The sequence below is a fragment of the Cyprinodon variegatus genome, unplaced genomic scaffold (genome assembly GCF_000732505.1).
Source record: "Cyprinodon variegatus isolate N-32 unplaced genomic scaffold, C_variegatus-1.0 Scaffold422, whole genome shotgun sequence".
NCBI lineage: Eukaryota > Metazoa > Chordata > Actinopteri > Cyprinodontiformes > Cyprinodontidae > Cyprinodon > Cyprinodon variegatus.
In genome coordinates this window covers 165,609-178,009 of record NW_015150875.1, presented here as the reverse complement: position 1 = coordinate 178,009, position 12,401 = coordinate 165,609, and the positions used below count along the sequence as shown (strand labels likewise).

At 39.1% G+C, this 12,401-nt stretch overlaps 1 protein-coding gene across 1 annotated transcript in view; it reads left to right on the top strand.

The window, feature by feature from the left end:
* The window catches only part of me1 (malic enzyme 1, NADP(+)-dependent, cytosolic), a 122,378-nt gene extending 114,233 nt beyond the window's left edge, over positions 1–8,145 (top strand). Inside the window, exons 7-14 of the mRNA XM_015388394.1 lie at positions 1,560–1,669; positions 4,403–4,500; positions 4,741–4,854; positions 5,966–6,071; positions 6,172–6,314; positions 7,004–7,177; positions 7,380–7,478; positions 7,953–8,145. Of these exons, the coding sequence (XP_015243880.1) occupies positions 1,560–1,669; positions 4,403–4,500; positions 4,741–4,854; positions 5,966–6,071; positions 6,172–6,314; positions 7,004–7,177; positions 7,380–7,478; positions 7,953–8,120 (1,012 nt within the window). The 3' untranslated portion in view covers positions 8,121–8,145. The remainder of the gene's footprint in view (positions 1–1,559; positions 1,670–4,402; positions 4,501–4,740; positions 4,855–5,965; positions 6,072–6,171; positions 6,315–7,003; positions 7,178–7,379; positions 7,479–7,952) is intronic.
* Positions 8,146–12,401: the final 4,256 nt, after the last annotated feature.

Below are 12,401 nucleotides of genomic sequence, written 5' to 3'. Positions count from 1 at the left end.
GCACCGTTTCATTCACAACACCTGTCCCATCAACCAGGAATCAGAATCAGAAATACTTTAATAATCCCAGGGAGTAATTACTTTCCTTACATGACTCCATCTGTAATAGAGTGACTATAGGACCAGTTTGATATAACACAATTTCATTCAATATATATAATTAGGGGGTCCCCGCTCCATCTCGCCATCAGTTTGAGGGTCCTTGTCCTGGAAAACGTTGAAGACCCATGTTCTAACCCAAACCAAGCTTCTGCCGCCCTGGCGTCCTCTTCCACAACATGTTCGTCCCCGCTTTCCTCCTCTAAATAAAAATGGATGACGGAGGAGACTCATCCACGACCTCCGACACAAAACTCTCCTCTTGCATGTTTCTTCATAGCGTTCCTTGACAGTGTCGTTTCTAAGTCACCAATTTAGTGCTACTTGGTCCCAATGAAATTTCCCATTGGGAACCTACTAGCACTAAGTTGCTAACTGGTTAGCAAGATGCTTCCACAACAATCCCCGCCCCCTTGATAATCGACCAATCACATTCACTTTATTCACTCGTGTAAAGTCGGGCACCACCAAGTTGAAAATGCAACAGTTGGAACAGCCTCTTCCCTACTACTTTAAAGGTGATTTTGCATATTTCATATCACAGAAATGCAGAAGCTTGTATGATATAATTGTAGGGGAGTGATGGTGATTAGGGCATTGCGCATTGCAGTTCTGAGTTGAAGCCCCACTCCCATGGACTAACACTCTGGGTCCCTGAGCAAGACCGTCAAACCCACACTGCTCCCTGGGCGCCGTACAGTGGCAGCCCACTGCTCCCCAAGGGGATGGGTTAAAAGCAGATGGTTAATTTCATTACTCTTTACTTGGGACAGTGTAATGACAATAAAAAAAAATTAAAAAATCAAACAAAGGATAGAAGAGAATCCTTTTGTTTTTCTCTATTTAATTTGAAAATCTTTACAGATTAAGGAGCTGCTTGTGCATCACAAACATCCAGCAAATTCTTTAGCTAATGTTACATCTGTTGAAAGGCTTCAAAACCTGGGACCCCTTCACGTTGTCAATAAATCGAAGTTACAGACTCGTAACGTTAGGCTTGATTTTGTGTTGTTTACGAAAAGCTTACAGGTATTTACTTCTCTGCTTGACTTAGGTGTGATAGGTGGTCTAAAGGCAAAGTTGTAAAAAAAAAAAAAGAAGGCTGCTGGTTTACTGCTTTGGCATTTTTCCTTTAAATTAGATGTTTGTTTTCTGGGTTTTTATTGGGTGTTTGACCTCCTCTGTTGAATCTCCTGCTGGTTGTTGTCATAAAAGGGGGAACTAGGCGCCGATTTTTCAAATGACAAGTCTGTGTTGCATTTATCCATATCGCATTTCCATAAATCTATGTTCAATGAAAAGGTAAAGTTCAACATCTGCTCCCTTCACCCATGTTGCTGTCCGGTGTTGAGTGAGAGCACCATCCTGTGGACTCAATGATTTGTAAAAGCATCTGTTTCTCTCTCCCTGTGTGCTGACAGGAGCGTGGATTAAAGTTAACCCATATCCTCTCCTCGCAGGTATGGAATGGACTGCCTGATTCAGTTTGAGGACTTTGCAAACATTAATGCTTTCCGCCTGCTGAGCAAGTACCGCAACAAATACTGCACGTTCAACGATGACATCCAAGGTAACTGAAAATTCACTCCCAAGCCCCGATGCTAACAGTTTTGTTTTATCACCACAATCAGGGGTTACACTTTAGAAACAGCTATCAGAAAGTCTGATTTTCTGCAGTAAAACCTTTTATAAGCCAACTTGAGCTGAGAGGAAGAAGTTCAATCCTGCATTGACGCGACATGTTTGATTAAAGTAAGGCAATAAATGCTCAATCATAGCATTATTAGATTTGGATGAACTACAGGTTCAACTTCATGTAGTGTTTTGTTGTTGGTGGAACATTTCAAAAAATGCAGGCGCTGGTCATAAAATTAGAATATCATGAAAAACTTGATCAAGTTCAGTAATCCCATTCCAAAAGTGAATGTGGTATATTATATTTATTTGTTACACATGGACTGATATATATTTCATGTCTTTTAATTTAGATCAGGCATCCCCAAACTCGGTCCTCAAGGCCCCCTGTCCTGCAGGTTTTAGAGGTTTCTCTGCTTCAGCACAGCTGGTTATAATGATTGCAGTAGACCAAAAGCCTGTTAATCAGCTTTCAATTAAAATCAGCTGTGCTGGAGCAAGGAAACCTCTAAAACCTGCAGGACAGGGGGCCTTGAGGACTGAGTTTGGGGATGCCTGATTTAGATGATTATAACTGCCAACCAATGAAAACCCCAAATTTCAGCATCTCAGAAAACTGAAATGCTGTGAAAAAGTTCAATATTAAAGATGCCTGATGTCTCACTCTGAGCTGATTAACTCCAAACACCATGAAAGGCCTTTAAATGGTTTCCATTTTCCATGAAGGGGCCTCACTGCTGAGCTGACAGTTGTCCTAATGACGGCCACTGACAGCAAGCAAAGGAGGTCAGGACACAAACGATCATCCCTAAAGAGGCTGGCTGTTCACAGAGCTCAGTGTCCAAGCACATTAATAGAGAGGCGGAGGGAAGGAAAAGATGTGGTAGGAAAAAAAAAGCATAAAATTAATGGAGATAACACAACAGGGAGAGGATTGGGAAGCTAACCCATTCAAAATGTGGGGAAGTGGAGAGTGGACTGCAGCTGAAGTCAGTGCTTCAAGGTCAACCAGGCACTGATGAATGGAAGACATGGACTGCAGCTGGGTGGTCCATAGTTATGTTCTCTGATCAAAGATCAAAGTTACATTACTCTAAGGTTCCAGAGTCTGGAGGAAGAGCGGAGGTGTACAGAATCACCAATGCTTGAGGTCCACTGTAACCTTTCCACAGTCAGTGATGGTTTGAGGCACCATCTCATCTGCTGATGTTGGTCCACTGTGCTTTCTGAGGTCCAAGGTCAACACAGTTGCTACCAGGAAGTTATGGACCACTTCATGCTTCCTGCTGACCAGCTTTATAGAGATGCAGATTTAATTTTCCAACAGGACTTGGCCCACACCGCCAAAGCTACCAGTACCTGGTTTAAGAACCATGGAATCACGGTTCTTAATCGGCTCGGCACACTAACCTGAGCTGAATCTACAGGTAAATCTGAGGTATTGGAAAGAGCAAGATGTGACCTGACAATGCACAAGACATGAAGGCCACTATCGGAGCCCAGCTTGCTGTAATAGTGGCCTGAGCAGTACCTGGGGGGGGCTGGTTGACCTTTGATGACCTCTAGAAACATTTCTTTATATCTTTAAAATGATAGCGGCACAAACAAAGATTTTTGGCTGCACAAATGTAGCACAAACGTTTGACCCCAATTTTGTCTAATTTGAAGAAGGTGGGGGGGGCTGGTTGACCTTTTGACCTTTACATTTTCATTAACATCTTCAAAGCCAAAGCAGCACAAAAGACCATTTTTGTTGCACAAACCAATACCAACGGAGCCGAGTGAATTGACACCCATTTCATCTGATTTGAAGAAGGTGGGGGGCTGGTTGACCTTTGATGACCTCTAGAAACATTTCTTTATATCTTTAAAATGATAGCGGCACAAACAAAAATGTTTGCCGCACAAACCAGCGCAAACGTTTGACACTAATTTTGTCTGATTTGAAGAAGGTGGGGGGGGCAACTTCACTCAGGTCTGAGCAGTGCCTTCCATGCCACGCTGCATCGCTGTAGTTATCCAGGAAAAACGAACCCCAACTAAGCACTAAGAGCTCCTGACACTCATATTTTTCATGTTCACACTCTTTAGTTGGCCCTTTTTTGTATTGTGTCAAGTAATATTCTCATTTTCTGAGATGTTGAATGTGGCTTTTGCAACAGTTAAAATAGTCAAAATAATAAAAAAAAAATTTACACTGAAATAAATCAACTTTTTTATGATATTCTAATTTTATGACTAGTACCTCTACATGGCATCATTGCAAGTGAGTTTTGTGGATTATCATAAGTAACACTGCACCTGTTGGAATATTGTTTGATAGTAATAAAAGTTGACATCATTACATGAAGACTAAGATGCAAACTTTGTAGAACTCTAACCCCATCAGTCCCCCCACCATCAACAGTAACAGATTACAGCAAACTGTCCGGATGTAATTAATGTACTTAATGAGCAGCTGAGTCTTCACTGCTAAATTACAGAAATTCCTAGATTTTTCCCTCAGCAGACAACATTCCTTGCCTTTTTAGGTACGGCATAAACACTGCAGTTGTTTTTATTTCTGACTGGATTCCTTCTTTTTTGTTGAAAGCCAAGAAAAGATTAGTTTTATAAACTATGTTTAGATTTCTAGGAACATCTGATTGATGCAGCTTTTTGTATACAGGCACAGCAGCAGTAGCCGTAGCAGGACTGATCGCCGCCCTCCGTATCACCAAAAGCAAAATGAGCGACCACACCGTCGTCTTCCAAGGAGCGGGAGAGGTAAGGGCATCACTTTTTCTTCTTAAAAAAGAATCTTGGTTAAGATTATATTTAAAAAAAAAAAAGCTATTGTCCAAGCATTTGAGCAGAAATATGAGCTTTTAGCATTAGCATAAAAAGAAGAACAATCTGTACAGATGTGATCCTGATGAGATGAACTGTTAACACCTTTACAGTTCACCCAGAGTGTTCAGTTTTTCTCTTCTGCTTTTCTCTCCCTCCCCTCACTGTTGCTCCCAGGCAGCGATGGGGATTGCTGATCTCATCACCATGGCAATGGAGAAGGAGGGACTCAATAAGGAGGAAAGCTTGAAAAAAATCTGGATGGTTGATTCAAAGGGACTCATCGTCAAGGTGTCTTTCTTGGCCTGCAAACACACACTTTCACAGACAGTCATATGAAGAAAACAAATCAAGATGCAGATAGGATCATATTTTTTAGGATTTGCCTTAAGTTCCTTTTTTGTAGCAAGAGCCAGATTGGTTTAAACCAACATATTAATGATCGAAATTCTTCACATATTGATGTGAATGATATAAGGATCTTTTCCACCTCAGATTTTTAACATAAAGGGAAATATTGTAAAGTGCAGTGTTATCTCGTACAACATTAACTGAGGTACTGTCTATGTTGCAACTAAACGTCTTTAATCTCAGAATTTTCTGACTATAATCTCAGAATTCTAACTTTAATGTTAGATTTCTGGCTTTATTTTATAATTCTAAAATGTTCTCAGAATTTTTTATTCAATTCATTTACCATGCAGACTTTTAAAATATGCCTAAATTCTCAGCATTCTAAATTTAGTCTTGGAGTAAAGACTTTGATCTCAGAATTGTGGCAAGATTCTTAAATTAAATCTAAAAATGTAATCCTAGAATTAATCCTGAGAATTCTGACATTTTTTTCTCACAATTTCCCTAATCTTAGAATTTATCTGAGAATTTCAGCTGGTAAATGTAATCTTAAAATTGGACTTGAGTTAACTTGATGCAGATGGGAAAATGAAATGCAGGAGGAGAATTAGCTGTCTGGAGGAACATGTTGGATTTAAGTGACTTTGAACATGGCTGCGGGGTCATTGACGATGGCCATGAATCGTTAACAAGGACTTTTTTTTTTTTTCGAAAGCCTTAATCCTCTTCTGTACCACTTTCCTTAGTAACTAAGTTCAATAATTAAGTCATTTGTAGACATAATAAAAAACCATGGTGGCATTATGGGTCATATAAGTATAAAGATGTATTTGGCAACCTGGGAGTTTATGTTCAAAGGTTTTTAAGGAATGTTCGGGCTACCTTGTACGTTTTAAATCAGTGGTTCGCCTTATGACCTTTGATTTTACAGGATGACAAAGAGAACAGTTTGTGTAGATAAACTATGCACCTATATTTCCCCCATTATAACTGTTTAATCAGATTTTGGAATATTTTTAATCTTGATCCCCTCATTCTGCATCCATAGGGTCGAGACCACCTGACCCACGAGAAGGAGAGATTCGCCCATGAGCATCCTCCGATGAGAAACCTGGAGGATGTAGTCCGGGATCTGAAACCCACAGCAATCATTGGTAAACAGCACTTTTAGGAAATGTTGACAACAGAGATCAATTCACAAATGTTCTATAAAACATATTGATCAGAATGAACTGAAATGTTGTTGGATCTCAGGTGTTGCAGCTGTAGCTGGAGCTTTCTCTGAGCAGATCATCAGGGACATGGCTTCCTTCAATCAACGACCAATTATCTTCGCCCTCAGCAACCCAACCAGCAAGGCTGAATGTACTGCTGAGCAGTGCTACACATTCACAGAGGTACTCGGTGCTGCACGGCTAAATTTCAGATATCATCATTTCATATCTTAATGCAAATCGTCAAGGATTAAACACTTAAACTGTTAAAATTAGCATTACAATGTGCCAATTAGGGCTGAAACAATTAATTGGATTAATCGTGATTAATCGAATAATGTAATAATCATCAACTAATTTAGTAATCGATTCCTCGTTAACTGGAGACTTTAAAATATGCCATTAGCTGACAGAACAACCGATTAGATCAAGTGTATCAAAATTGTAAAAAAAAAAAAACATTTAAGATTTAAAAAAGTTTTCGTCTGTCAATATGCTGTATTCAGAACTCAAGAGGAAAAGTTTTAGTTTTACCTGGTTTAATTTAATTAAAAAAAAAATCTTCTTTTACGGAACCTTTGGCTACCTGGTTATTAATCAATTTATCAAAAAATAATTTACAGATTGATCGATTTGAAAAATATTGGTTAGTTGCAGCCCTCATAACAATAGATCACAAAGCATTAGAGACAAAAATAAATCTATTTCAGCTACCTGCTCATTTTTATATTAGGAACCACGTTATTAATTGCATCCTGCTGTTGCCATGATGGGTTATCTACGTTAATGAGGGCTTGCCATCACTCCTAAGAAGTCTACTTCCCAAAACCGATTTCTGAATGCATTTGTGTTCTTCCATTTATCTTCTACAGGGGAGAGGCATCTTTGCCAGCGGTAGCCCGTTTGACGCCGTCACCCTGCCCGATGGGAGGACCTTCTATCCCGGTCAGGGTAACAACGCTTACATCTTCCCCGGTGTGGGCCTTGGGGTCACCGCTTGTGCCTTGCGACATATTACCGAGGATATCTTCTTAATAGCTGCAGAGGTGATTTTTTTCTTTCCAATAAATGTGTCATCTTTCATCTCCTGTTTGAAATCAATAGTTATTTATATTATGTGAGCAACTGAACCTGCTTAGACAGGTGGTGTCACTTACAATTGTTACTCTAAATCCCTCATTACATGATAATAGACAAAAGTTTTCTGATTTTCTCTTCTATACTGACAAAAGTGTTTTTTTTTCACAGGCTCTTGCCAACCTGGTGACTGAGAAGGACCTCGCCGAGGGTAGACTGTATCCTCCTCTCAGCTCCATCAGGGAGGTTTCTCTTAAACTGGCAGCTAAGGTGAGATCCTCAGCGCAAAATAAAATCCAATAATCACCCTGCTGACTAGGGGTGTAAATAATAATAACTGTTTTGTGTCGTTGCATCGATGCAACAGCCAAAGATCCGACGCATCTACACGTCCTCCTGGACGTAATTCTGACTCCCGTGCTGCGGAGGCGCTAAACCTATTTTGCCCTCCTACCTCGCTTCCTTTCCACTACCCTCTTTCCGCTTGCACACACACACTCACGTAAACACACAGGCATTATTATTTTTCAGTGAATTAGGATTTTATAGGCCTAGGTGGAGTACAACTCATATAAAATGCATAACGATATTACAGCTTTCATTGATTCATTTTAAACATTGTCCAGCCTGTAAGGTAAAAAAAAAATTATCGAATCGTGGTGTATTCTTTAGTATGTAAAATAATGGAATCGTTGGGTCAGGAAATTGGGAGTGTTGTAATTTCCAAACATTCTTGCTTTACAGATCATGGATTATGCCTACAACCACAAAATGGCCACGCTTCGTCCAGAGCCTTCCGACAAGGAAGCACATCTCCGCTCTATATCCTATAGCACTGAATATGATGACTTCACTGTTGACTCCTACCAGTGGCCAGAGGACTGCACGGCTGTGCAGACATGTAAACTGTGATGTTCTGCTCAATAATAAAAAAAAACAAAATGGAGCGTTTCTACTGATGTGCAATGTTATCAGGAGACAAGGAGTTGGGATGTAAAACTGGTGTCTATCATTGTACTTTAACAAGTTGGGCATTACTGGTTGTACTGCACCAGTTAATGGTAGAGTACACAGGAAGGTCTTGTATGGTTTACCATTTATTGTACTGTAATAGGCAGTTACTTTGACTGTGTCGATTAAAATCCAAAGATAATTTGCCAAATAAATAAATAAAAAGCTTTTGATTAAATATTTTCTGAGTGGTTTGATATTTCTGTAAATCTAAATGTAAATTTAAATTTCTGCTTGAAGAAATAATGTGTAAAGTCCTACATTTCCTGTTGCTCTCAAACTTACAGTAGGATGATGCTCTGGCTCCATCCAGAGGTTGGTTAACGTCACTGAAATAAGAGGATGACTTCACTACTGACTGTTTAGGCTGATATAACTTAGTGGGTTTTTTAGGTATTTTTCAGAAACAAATATCCTGTTTTTTAAGGCTCTATAAAATATATAAAGTAAAACTAACAGTAGAAAAAGCACATTTAATAAGATGTGTGAAAGAGACATGGAAAAATAAGGTAAATTGAACTGTGTTGTGATCCTCTCGTATATGGTGCAATGTGGATTAAATTGTGGGGGAAGTAACATTATTTAAACAATCAATGACTAGTCAAACAGTCTGCCGGCTACCAGAGACTTTTGTTTGTCCCACTGCAGCATCCAGGCCGGTCTGAAACCAATGCATCCATAACCCAACGGACCAGTCAGGATCCAGTGCTTAGCGTCCCACCTGAGGCGATGCTCTCAGAGAGCTGTTTGTTTCTCCCAATTTCTTTCATTCACTGAGCCATTAAATCCCCCTAATCAGCCCGGGGCCCTGACTAGTTTGTCACCATGATCAATATGTCTCAATGTCAGCACCATCCAGGGGCCAGTTTAAGTGTGCAGGCTACAGGACGCTTTAGGTCCTCTGGAAAATTGGACAACTGCTGTAAGCATATCAATTTGTGCAGAAATCTTAAAAAAATGGTTACATTTTGTTAGTTGTTTTTATCTCACCCATTTAAACTGTTTTTCTAGTAGCTATAATGCTAGCTGTTTGAGCTGTAATTAGCACACAATGAATCTTTAAGGGAGTTAGGATTATTTTGTATGATTCTTGTATTTGCCTGTTAAACCCTAATACTGTAATACCAGCCTGTTACATGTTAAAGCAAATCTTTTCCCAAGAAGTTTATTTAATGAGGGCATGATTTGGAAATAAAATGGGAGCAAAGACAGGGTGACTAATTCTTATGAGCTAACTCTCTAATTGTGCATTTTCAGTTTCCTTGGTCTAAGAGCTTTGTAATATTTTGATACAGCTGAAGCTCTGCACTGCAAAAAAATTCAATCTAAATAAGTTATTTTTTCATAAAATAAGTTCATTTTTTCTTGAATTGAAGAGGTAAGTGAGACCTTTTGCCAATTGAACAAGACAATTTACATTTAAAGTAAGAAAAAAAACAATTGCGTTGTCTTATTTCAAGTGAATATTATCTAATTATCTTATTCTAAGAATAAAAATACTCATTCTATCGGCAGATAATCATATTTATCTGCTCAAATTAAGGGTAAACATGCTTAATTTAAGACACTTTTACTTATTTATAGATAGTTTTTTCAGTGTGAAGTCTCTTCCTGTACAAACATATAATGATGTACAGTAATGATGTGGCAGTGTAGAAATGATTCTTTAACTGGGCCGACTTTCTAAAGAAGCGACCCCAGTGGTAAGCGCTGCCATCTGTAACCTGAGCCATTTCTGTAGTAAATGTAAATCTCTTTATTGTCCAACAATGGGGAAATTCACTCTGCATCTTAACCCTTTTCCAGCTTTTTATTGTTACTTTCACTTTCATTTTATTACACTTTCACAAGTACAGAGCAACAAAATGAACTCTCTGCATTTAACCCCTGGGGGTCTTGGGATCAAATTCCGCCTGAAATTAATAATATGAATTAAAGCAAGTACAGGTCCCAAACTATAAATTGGAAATATAATTTTTCTTGTATTTGTATGACAGAAAGGCATTGAGGGATATTTCTCAGGTGGAACCACTGTTTTAAATGTCACCATGTCTGATGTATAGGTGATTAAACAAAGAAAAAATTGAAAAAATTTAGCCTTGCCAACAATTTTTAAAAAATGAATACTGCAAAACACCATGAAACCCTATTTGAAAATCTGTATGAACCCTCAGACTTTGTAGACCCATATCTTGACTGTAACAAATTTGGACTGAATAAGTTGAAGCATGTTTGTTCTTCAAAGGTTTTAGTGAGCAGTGTGCAAGGCAGAAAAGGGATTTTGTTGTGCCAAAAGTGGCCAAATTGTGCCAAATGCATTTTTCCACATATAAAAGTGAATGTGGCCAGACAAATATGTTGATTTGATTTACTGGAGACATTCTGCATAACACAAAGCCTTCCCAGGGAGCAGTGTCGGGTTAAGGTTTTCGCTCAGGGGACCAGAGTGAAGGCTGTGGGGATCGAACCGGGTACTTGCATCCTTCTCAGAGCACAAGCTCACTGCTCTAACCACTAAGCCATCACTCCCAATTTCTTTTCAAATCTGTTAGTCATGTCTTATAGTTATTTAATATAAAAACATTATGAAGTGTTATTTAAAAAGTTTGCTTTGAGGGATCTCTTCTCAGGAGAGAATCAGGAAGATAAATCTTAAAGGGGTACACACATAAGTTCCCATTCATTAGACATAAAATGATTTTAATGTTGGTACCTAACTTGGTAGAAGTTAAGATTTATCATGAGAAGAAGTATGTTTAATAAAAGAAAATAGCAACTAATAGGAACTCTCGGTAGTTTAGCAATGGCGCTAAATTAAATGCCGAACTTGCTGTCCAGCTTATCTAACCCTAAAGCGGTCATTGCCAGTGAATGGAGGTCCAGAGGCCATAGCACCTAAACCTGGACTGTCACACAGCCCCTTCACGGTACCCCCCATGAACCGCACACGCAACCCCACAGACACACGAGCAGGTAGCCAACCTACTGAATCACCCACCCCAAGTATGGCCAAGGGGTGGATTGCCTCGGTTGCAAGGAAAAAAAGTTTTTCAAACGGAAAAAAAAGTAAAAAATATTTGTTTGCTGTTTCAAAAGATTGAAAAGGTCGTATGTCCTAAATAGGGTATGAATTTATGCAAAATCTTCAATCTACACCAATAAATCTACACCAGTAAATCAAAAGTTGCTACATTAATGCCAGTAACAAGATGCAATCTGGAAATTTCAAAATGGCATTTTATTATTTAAAAAAAGCCATGAAGGTTTTAAAGTATATAAAAAATACTATAAGCAAATACCATGTTGCTAAATATTGCCATTGTTTTACTTCCTAATGCCCAGATGATTAAGTCTCATTTCTCCAACATGTTTGCTATACAGTGAGGGAAATAAGTACTAAACACCCTGCTAATGTTGCAAGTTCTCCCACTTAGAATTCATGGAGGCGTCTGAAATTGTCATGGTAGGGGCATATCCACCGTGGGACCCAAAATCTTAAAAAGAAAAATCCAGAAATCACAATATATGATTTTGAAAAACTATTTATTTCTATGATACAGCTGCAAATAAGTATATCTGTCTATCAGCTACAATTCTGACCCTCAAAGACGTGTTAGTCTGCCTTTAAAATCTCCACATGCACTCCATTCATTATTCTAAATTAGATGCACCTGTTGGAGGTCGTTAGCTGCATAAAGACACCTGTCCAACCCATACAATCAGTAAGAATCCAACTAACATGGCCAAGGCCAAAGAGCCGTCCAAAGACACTAGAGACAAGGCTGGAAAGGGCTACGGGGAAACTGCTTAGCAGCTTGGTGAAAAAAGGTCCACTGTTGGAGAAATCTTTAGAAAATTGAAGAAGCTAAACATGAATGTCTATCTCCCTCGAACTGGGGCTCCATGCAAGATCTCACCTCATGGGTTCTCAATGATCCTAAGAAAGGTGAGAAATCAGCCAAGAACTACACAGGAGCTGCTCAATGACCTAAAAAGAGCTGAGACCACCGTTTCCAAATCTACTGTTGGTAATACACTAAGAAGTCATGGTTTGAAATCATGCATGGCACGGAAGGTTCCCCTCCACATATCAAGGCTCATCTTAAGTTTGCCAATGACCATTTGGATGATCCAGAGGAGTCATTAAAGAAAGTCACGTAGTCAGATGAGACCAAAATAGAA